At 38.6% G+C, this 9,730-nt stretch overlaps 1 protein-coding gene across 1 annotated transcript; it reads left to right on the forward strand.

Moving 5' to 3' along the window:
• The first annotated feature begins 241 nt into the window (after positions 1-241).
• On the forward strand, positions 242-9,523 carry cyldl (cylindromatosis (turban tumor syndrome), like). The gene is made up of 13 exons (XM_084723551.1): positions 242-694; positions 1,511-1,825; positions 3,120-3,198; positions 3,284-3,462; positions 3,675-3,840; positions 4,947-5,088; positions 5,841-5,951; positions 6,042-6,133; positions 6,213-6,276; positions 6,383-6,515; positions 7,015-7,123; positions 7,262-7,380; positions 8,751-9,523. Exons 1-13 carry the CDS (start codon positions 272-274, stop codon positions 9,237-9,239), a joined length of 2,421 nt encoding a protein of 806 aa, XP_084579677.1. The 5' UTR covers positions 242-271; the 3' UTR covers positions 9,240-9,523.
• The last annotated feature ends 207 nt before the right edge of the window (positions 9,524-9,730 follow it).

Raw genomic sequence — 9,730 nt, forward strand, 5'->3', positions numbered from 1 at the left:
CTAAACTAACGTTATTCTAGATTTAATGTTGTTTCATTAACGTTACATTTAACGGCTGTTTTGATTTCTGTCTGACGTGACAGTTCGTGACTGTTGGTGTGTTCTGTGTTGAAGCTAGTTAGCGAGCTAGGTTGAGTTTTGTTTACAAAATTGATAATGGGCTTATTGTTACTGTAGTAACACGTGTTTGTACACTGTTTCTCTCTGTGTGTGTGTACTGTGTTTATGTGTCTCTGTACAGTATCCTGCTACATCTCCTGGCCTTAGGAAAATGACATCAACAGACTACCTGTACTTCATCATAACAAGAAAACCTGAATACCCAACACACGCCAATGTTGGCCGCTTATGCTACAGTAACAAAAGAACATCTCATTCTTCCAAAAAGGTGATTGTCGTCATCGTAGGCTCACATTCACCATTAAGCTATGATATAGACATGAGTTGCCTGGAGGAGCTGAGTGAAAAGGAAGCAGAGCTACTGCAGGCCCTGCCTGATGATGCAGAGAGGCTGAAGTGGGTCAGAGAGAGGAGAGATGAATTTCGAGCAGCATTGGAGCTCACTGAGGGTACTGAAGTGATTGTGGACGAAGGAGGAGAGAAGCTCAGAGGCATCATTCGCTACATTGGAAGACTGACAAAATCATCATATTCCGTTCCGTTATCAGGAACTTTCTTTGGCATTGAACTGCAGGTGGGGCTTTAAAGTGTTATTGAAACCAAAATTTGTGTTTTCCCCTGTTGGTATCAGTTCATGCACATACAGTAGTTTTGGTTTCATATGCTTAGGTTTAGAGATATGCATACCTGATATTTCTGCCTCCACCCCAACATGGTGGAGGTAAATGTGTTATGACATTCACAGAATTGCAAACATACAGTTACATATGGTGTTTTGCACCTTATTTTTGAAAAAGTGTGCCTCTCAATTTGAATGAGTCCTTCAGACTTTCTCCCAATACAACATGTGAACAGTTTGTTTTGCTTGATCGTGTGAACACTTTTTATTGGAACTACTTTCTGTACACATTACATTTGTGGTGCTCACGTCACAGAAAAATTACATTTTAAAAATTTGGCAGTGACATCTCTGTCCTGAAGCTGACAGAAATGTCTGTGTTATTTAGAATAATTCACAGAATAGGCTGTTAAGGTTTCATAGGAAATATGTCTTGGGTCAAAACCAGCTCAGTGGAATGGTGCATGAAGAAAACACTAATATATAATTAACAATTAACTGCAGTACAGATTAGACACAGATATATGTGAGATAGATGTGAAACACTAACACCAATGCATAGTTAATTGTTAAAACTTAAAAATGTACTGCTTAGTCCATAATTTGGCCACAACACTGTATTATGTGTTTATAATTGAAAATTAAATATTTTTGTAATTTGAGTGAATTGAGCCTTTATATCGGTTGCCTGTGCAGATTCATTTGCGGAGGTATTGAACTGAGAGTGTAAGTGATATTGATTCAGGGAGGCTGCTATTCTTCTCTCCTCAGGGATCAGACAAGGGAAAGGGGAAGACTGATGGGTCCTTCCACTTTCAGTCCTTCTTCCAATGTGCCAAAGATTGTGGCATTTTTGCCCCATTCTCCAGAGTCAGGCCACTGACTCCCAGCTCCTTGTCACCCCTTGTCCATGAGCCCTCCCCACAGCCAGACACAGAGGCTCTATCCTTAGGAGATAGAGTCACTTACTTCATCGATAATAAATGTCGACATGGGATGGTGTTAGGTGTGGAGGAAAGGGGTGCACAACATTTTGTTCTGATTTCAACGGTAAGTAATATTTTGCTTATTTTATTTCTCAATAGAGTTTAAGTTACAGTCCTCACGATTTCAGTCATGGTTGATTTGGTGACACCTATTTACTGGTGGTAAAAGCAAATGTGCTTTATTCTGGAGGTAACAAAATAACTATTGTCATTTTAATAAAGAAGGCAATAATTGGCCTTTTTCCATCATTCTGTGAGCAACTGTGACCTCATTTTATGCTGCACACGACAGGAGTGAACAGCAGGATAGAGTGAAAGAAGTTTGTCACCTGGCTGAGCAGCTGCAGGTGTGCAGCCTGTCGCCGGCTGCTCCTGACTGTTTCATTCTCCCTGACATATTTCAAACTGATCCGCTGTCAGAAAATGCTGAAAATTATTGTTGTTTTGTTTTGCAAATGCAGTTTTGATGAACAATAATAGTCAGTGCTTATCTCAGTGAACACATTGACTTTTATTATTAAGTACTGTGGTCAAATGTGCAACTTGTGTTTTACCAGTGAAATGCTTTTAATGTGGTGCTAAAGAAGTAAGAAATGTTTGGTTTGCATCAGACAGCAATCTCAGAACCAATCGGCTACCATCTGACAACAATTTAGCATTCTTCATTCATATGCAGATATCAGTTAGAGGTTACATCAGCAGTAACGTGCAGCATTTTTTTCTGGGAGTGTCATTACAGACAACCAGTTCCTAATACTGCAAATAAACATTGCATTACTCTTCCATTAGTCGGCCATATGCTCAATTACCACAATTGTGACAGATATGGACCTTAAAGATACTTATTTAAATTAAAATTCTCTAGATTGTTACTTTCAACATGATGTTTTGCTCCTTAAAATGATGCCTTAAAATACAATACTTTTTATTTATTTATTTATTTATTTATTTATTTATTTATTTATTTATTTATTTTTGCAGTGGTTAAAAATTTAACAACTTGTTGCCAAGCTAATTTGCTAGCATTTTGCTAACATTAGATGTTTTACAGATCTGCCGACCATCTTCAAAATTTGCTTTTCTTTTCAACATAGACAAGCGTAGCATGCAGTGTAGAGCACATTTCTAAGTACAGGAAACATGGCATTCAAAATTTGGCAGAGGTTCAGCTTGGTACCAGGCTTACTCAATTGTTGGAACACAACAAAAAAGGGTTGAATGTAGGAAGGGTCGATAGTTTTTGCTCAAGTCCTTCACAGCGTCAAACACCATGCTGTGATAGTTTGTATCCTTCTGATTCAACCTTCAGACTCAATAATTAGATTTACCACCTTTTTGGTGTTAACGTATCCCTCCATAAAGCATTTATACATTTTCTTTCTTGCTGTTTTCAGGACACAGATGAGAATGGAAAGAGAGGTGGTGAGATTGAAGTGCCACTACATTTGGTTGCTAAGGGGGAGGTGCCTGCAGGTTTGAGCAACTCTTGACATCATGAAGTGTGAAGCTTTTTCCCACATTTGTGATAAATCTGACCCAAACATATTCTTCTGTGTAGAGCCAGAGAACATGGTCCTTGATACACCCCCAGAGGAATTAAACACACAAAGTCTGTACATGGGTCTGAGTTTGGACTCTCTGGTCGAGGTGACGTTGGGTGAAGGCAATTCATATGGGATCATCCGTTGGATCGGCAATCTGCCTGGTCGACAGGAGATCATGGCTGGACTAGAGCTGGTAATATTTATACTGACTCTAATTGAAATAAATAATATGTAAAATTATGTATCATCTGTTTGGGAAAATCTTCTAGGTATGTTGTTCATTTACTTTTTGTCACAGGTCATTGTTTATAGAGACTGAAAGCCATTGCCGATCATTACTTTTCATTTTATTATTTTCTATCATTTAATCTTGTATATAATGACATTTTTCACCTCTGTCTCCAGGAGGAAGACAAAGGAGTGAGTGACGGTACCTTCAAAAACGAGCGTTTCTTCTTCTGTCCTACCAAGAGAGCTCTGTTTGTGAAGCTCAGCTCCTGCCGTCCTGACTCACGGTTTCAGAGCACAACAGCCAATCACAGTGAGAGGATGCTAAAACAGGAAGAGACAGGTGAGAACAAGATTCATCAACACATTTATGTTAAGTCTTGAATTATGAAGTCTTGAATGCTTCACTGAGTTGACATTCAGTGCCCCCTTGTGAGCACAGTGGTGTGGTGGACAACATAGTGACGGATATTAGAAGTTACATAGTTAAATTTATTTGGTTTGAATGTAATGAAATATATTCTAGAAAAATATGGCAGTTCAGATAAAGCAGTACAATCTTAATCTTTTTTTTAGTTTTTCATTTTAGAATATAAAAGACAAATAGACATTAGTTAAAGGGCCAAAAGTTTGTGAATACCTGCACATTTGCACATTACACCCACACGTGATAGCTGAATGTGTCATTTAAAAATGGGTGGAGTTGAGGGAACGCTCTCTCCATCACTCTAGACCCACAACAGTGTTAAATGAACATTAAAATGTTAAAAAACAAAATGATATTGGGCTTATATAATGGTTTCCCATCAGAAAATGCTGTCTTATAGTAAGGTAAAGGTAAAAACTGATGGTGATTTTTTTTTTTTTTTTAAAAAAGGGAACAAAAACAGAAGCATAACAATTCTTATTTTCAGGTGATTATACACTAATGAAAATATACTGATAGATATTTACTCCATTCCTGTAAATCTTACACATTGAACCTTTAAAGAGGGCCTTTTTAAGGAGACTAAAATGCATTTTGCTTATGATCCTGTCCATCAGCAGTATATTTAGCTTCCTACACCAGTAGTCCTGGTGCTTCTCCAAACTGGGGGCATGTTGACAGCTATCTACTGTAGGTAATACACTGACTGGCTTTGTGCAAGGGATCATTGCGTGAAAAACAGTCCCAGATCAAAAATACACTTAGGTGTCAGGTACAGAGGTGTCCACATGCTTTTGGCAATAAAGTATATATACAGAATACACAATTTGTTTGTTTGTTGTTTTTCTAATAACAATAATAATACAATACAAACATGCCCAGCCCACTGAACACAAGAATGCTCTATTTGTCAGTTATCTAACCATCTGGAGGCAACATCAGCAGTCATCATCAGCTGGACATGCAGATTGTGTAATCTGTTCTGGCGTTACCGAATGATAAATGCGTGTGTGTTATTTTAGATAATGAGACAGATTACGGCACAGGGAAGCTGGAGCCTGTTCCTCCCATCAGCACAGAGCAGGTTCGGGAGATTTTGATTGGACGAATGAGAGGGATCCAAGGCCACTGCAACTCCTGCTACATGGACGCTGCCCTCTTCAGGTCAGAACGATGAAAATATGACAGTAAATCAAATGCATTTTCATAAGAAGTTCAGCTGAATTTATCTCATTAATCATACAAAACATTATTGTAGACTGTCAACCAAGTAACAATATTTTTTAGATTCTTTTTTAGAATATGGAAATTCCAGACAGCTGTTCATTTCTGTACATTACGGAATTCAACTTGTATAGACTTAAAACTTGCCTGAGTTAATTGACTCTAACACAGGATGTTATGTTATTTTCAGGTGATTGTATACTAATGAAAACATACCTGCCATATTCTGCCAATAAATCTTTCGAAGTCTTCTGCAATTTCATGTCTAAATATGCAAATGAACTATTAACCAATTAAAAAAAATACACTAATTTGCATACATTTTTTTGACTCTGAACTAAAATAAACATCTAATTGTATGTTTTGGACATTTTATTTCCACTGGTCTGTAAGAAGAAATGTTATAGAAGCAAAATAACCCAGAATCTCTAAATTGACCAGAGCATGACCAGTACAAAAACAGCAGTCTGCTGCATCTTGCCTTTATTACACATATTAAAATATTGACTATCCCTGAAATGAATAAACTTAGGGCACTGAAAATGGTCCCATGTCCAGTATTGTTTACTGTTTAACATTTTCAAGCTAGTTTCACATCTTTGTGGGGATATTTTAGAGCATACTGAAAGGAATAGAAACTGACTGCTCATAAATTAAACACTTGTTTCATGTTGTTCTGTCTGTGCTTTCAGTTTGTTTTCCTGCTCCTCCGTGTTGGACTCCATGCTGTTTAAATCAACAGAACCTCAAGATGCACCAATACAGAGAACACTGCTCCATGACATTGTGAACCCCCTCCGCAGGTGTGTGTGCTTCCATGTATTTTGCGGGACATTTAATTATTTTTGTGGTAATTTTTATCAAGTGTCATGCTCTCTGTACGTTCTTTGCAGTAAGGGCTTTGTGGAAGGGGGACACATCATGAAGCTGCGAAAGCAGCTGCAGAAACAAGGCTACAGTGATTCTTTCACCACAGACGAAAAGGGTCAGTTTGATCTGTAAGATTTAAAACAGTTGATTTATCTTTTGGTTTAAAGTAACTGTCTGTGCTGTTTGTGTTCCAGATCCAGAGGAGTTTCTTACTGTCATCATGCACCACATTCTTGCACTGGATCCTCTACTTAAATTGTAAAGTTATAAAACCACAGCAAAACACTATGTCCCGTTTCTAGACCTTGAATACAAAAAAACCTCTGAAGAAAGTTCCAGTCATTTCTGTCCCTCTCCTGTTTAGGTCAGCTGCTGGTAAAGTGCAGGACAGTTACTGCTATCAGATCTTCTTGGACCAGAACCACAGCCTGGTGCTGCCGACAGTCCAGCAGCTGCTGGAACATTCATTCCACAGTTCAGGACTCAAGCTGGCAGAGGTGAGATCACTTTGATTTTTGTTAACTCTGCCTTTAAACACATTTGTAGTGGTTAGTAATAGCATGATAGTCAAGAAAAAGTCAACAGAATTTTGCAGTTTCTCATTTTAACAAGTTAAACTGACAGCCAATTAAACTGGTAGTGATTTTACTTTATCATATCGATAACTTATTGGTAATAAATTAGAACACATTTGATCTCACAAGTGTCACAGAAATAATAATAAAGTATTTCATTACTTAATTAAAGTTTAGTTCATGAGTTTGTGCTGCTTTGTCAACTTGAAGTGGATCTGTGAAACTGATATAACTTGTTGTTAGTTCTCCTCATCTCTTTGGTCAGGAAGTGTATTTATGAGACGTTTTCATTTTTTTAGGTTTATTCTCCAGCAGATGGCTCTGTTGGACAGTTTTTTTAGCAGATCTTCTCACCTCCTGTAAAGAGTTCATGTTTGTGTGTTCTGTCTGATCTACTTATTTTGTTGTCTTATAATCGCAGGTGCCGTCCTGCCTCATCCTCCAGATGCCTCGTTTTGGGAAGAAATTCAAGATGTTTGATAAGATCATTCCCTCTCTGGAGCTGGACATCACTGACCTCCTCTCTGAAGGTTAAACACACACACACACACACACACACACACACACACACACACACACACACACACACACACACACATAACAAACACGGACTAACATGATTTCACAGAAATGGACAGAGTGAATACAACATGTGGTGTGTGTTTCAGGTCCTCAGCAGTGCATGCTGTGCGGAAACTTGGCGGAGGAGGAGTGCCCCGACTGTTTTAAAGATCCTCTTTTCAGCCAGACGGGATTCAAAGTCTTCTGCAAGATGTGTTCGTCTCAGGTGCTGTTTATGTCACTGTCTGGACACCCGAATCATTTTGTCTGTATACAGCATTGAGGATGTGGACTGATGTCCCTTTCCTTGTGATCCAACCCAGCCTGTGGTATAGCTCTGTCACAGGGAGGAAACCAAACAACAAATACTTTCAAAAGTAAAAGTTATCAGAATTACCACTGAACTGTACAAAAAGAAAAACATTAGGGGTCTATATCCTGTCTTAACAGATTTGTAAAAATACAGATTATATTAAATGTTTCATTAAAAAAAAATCTAGAAAGTGTCAATCTGTGTCTATGGCTGAACCTGTGCAGAAAGTGTTTCTTACTTTTTCCCCCTAAGTGAAAGCACAGGGGCAGATGCTAACTGAGAAAGAGACAGAACCTGACGTGACCTCACACCCATACCCTCTGTTGAGATATTGTTGGGTGTAGCATGTAGTGCTAAAATTTGATAATTGGGTATTTTTCACCCTGGACCCTGTTTTCTCATGTTTTTTCTGACTGAGTGACTAATGGAGACAACAGTTATCGCAACTGCAAAACATCAGAGTACATCCACAAAAGGTGATTGTTTTAGCTACTTACAGGCTCAGATTATCATTGTTTAACCACACGTTTGCTCTCGTATGTGTAGCGTTAATTTCTGAGGAGGCACACAACCATCATTTCAACCTCATTCAAATTTGACAGAAACAAAGTCAAAATCACCAAAACTGTCCTTGCTCCTCGTCCCCCTGGTCCAAAAATCATTAACTCTGGTTTGGTTGAGATAAACCCTCAATGCATTGCGCTAGATATGAAAATATTCTGGCTCTACACACCATTTCTCTCCGCTCCCTCGGTGACGTCCGACCTCCCTCTCACTCCTCTCCCAATATTTTCACATCTAAAGCAGTGAATAAAGGGTTTATTTCAACCAGTCAGCCAGATTTGGTGATTGTTAGAATGGTCAAAGGACAGATTTGGTGAGTTTTATTTTGTTTCTGGCATCTGTTTTATGATGATAAGACTACCGTTTCTGTGAATGGAGTCTTGCAGCTTAGAGCAGAGGGATAAATCGTCTATTTCTAGTTAAATCTTAGTCTTAAACAAAAAGATCTCTCTCTGTAGGATCCTTCCCATAATGTTGTCAAGACACCTTGAAAAACTGTCAATAGAAAAAAAATCACTTTTGTAGTGCTCATACTTTGACAGGCTGCACCGGTCTCACTTAATTCTTTAAAAACTGGTTTACCCATCTGTCACATGGACCCAAAAAATAAACACAAAACACCATAGTTATTCTTTAAATAGAAAACACCAATAATTCTCTTGATATTATAATGAAAATAGTTATTGGTAGCTGCTCATACTGCATGTGGTTATTTCCAGGTGCATGCTCACCCTCAGCGTCTGTCCCATCAACGAACTCCTCTGGAAATCCCCAAGGGTTACTTAGGTCGCGGGATACCGCACGCTCTGACCAGAGACAAACTGGAGCTGTTCGCTGTCCTCTGCATCGAGACCAGCCACTACGTGTCCTTCGTCAAATACGGACCAAACAGCCAAGACTGGATCTTCTTCGACAGCATGGCAGACAGACAGGGTGAGTGCTCCTTTTTTTTTTATATACACCATCTCATAATCTGCACTATTTGTTCTCGTCCTCTTTGGCTCAGTTGTGCGTTGCGTTCAGGTGAGACAGATGGCTACAACATCCCAGAGATTCACGCCTGTCCTGAGGTCAGCACGTACCTGGAAATGTCTCCTGCAGAGCTGGCCAATCAGGTGCCTCGGGACATGAAGGGTGTGGCCAAACGTCTCTTTTGTGACGCCTACATGTACCTGTATCAGAGCACCAACATGTGTCTGTACCGCTGAGTGGAAACTGGAAACACCCGCAGCAAACTCACTGCACAATAGAAGACAATATTGTTTCTTTTGCTGTTTATGTACATATATATATAGTATACTGTCCTGGTGCTGGGAAAGTATTATCAGGCTTTAATTATTTATAACGGCATTCGTTTACTTCTCTAATTTTATATGAAGAAAAAGTAAAAACTGACTTTGCTTGCTCAATAATTTTGCACTATAAAGAAAAGAAATTGACAATCACTGACATGCATCAGCATGTGTTTGCAAAGATAATTGACATTTTGCACTGTAATATTAATATTTTGTAGTTTGCTGTTTCTTCTTGGTGTTTGATAATTATCTGTAAAGGTTAGATTTACTCATTTTATATTGAGAGCGAGTTCTGCAGATGAACAAATCTACTAAATAAGACATTCAAAAAATGATTTCAGAGTGGCCTGTTGCAATTTAAATGTTGCTGCAGGGTAGAGACGTTTCGATACCAATTTTTACAA

The sequence above is a fragment of the Lutjanus erythropterus genome, chromosome 7 (assembly GCF_056507025.1).
Source record: "Lutjanus erythropterus isolate fLutEry1 chromosome 7, fLutEry1.hap2, whole genome shotgun sequence".
Lineage (NCBI taxonomy): Eukaryota > Metazoa > Chordata > Actinopteri > Lutjaniformes > Lutjanidae > Lutjanus > Lutjanus erythropterus.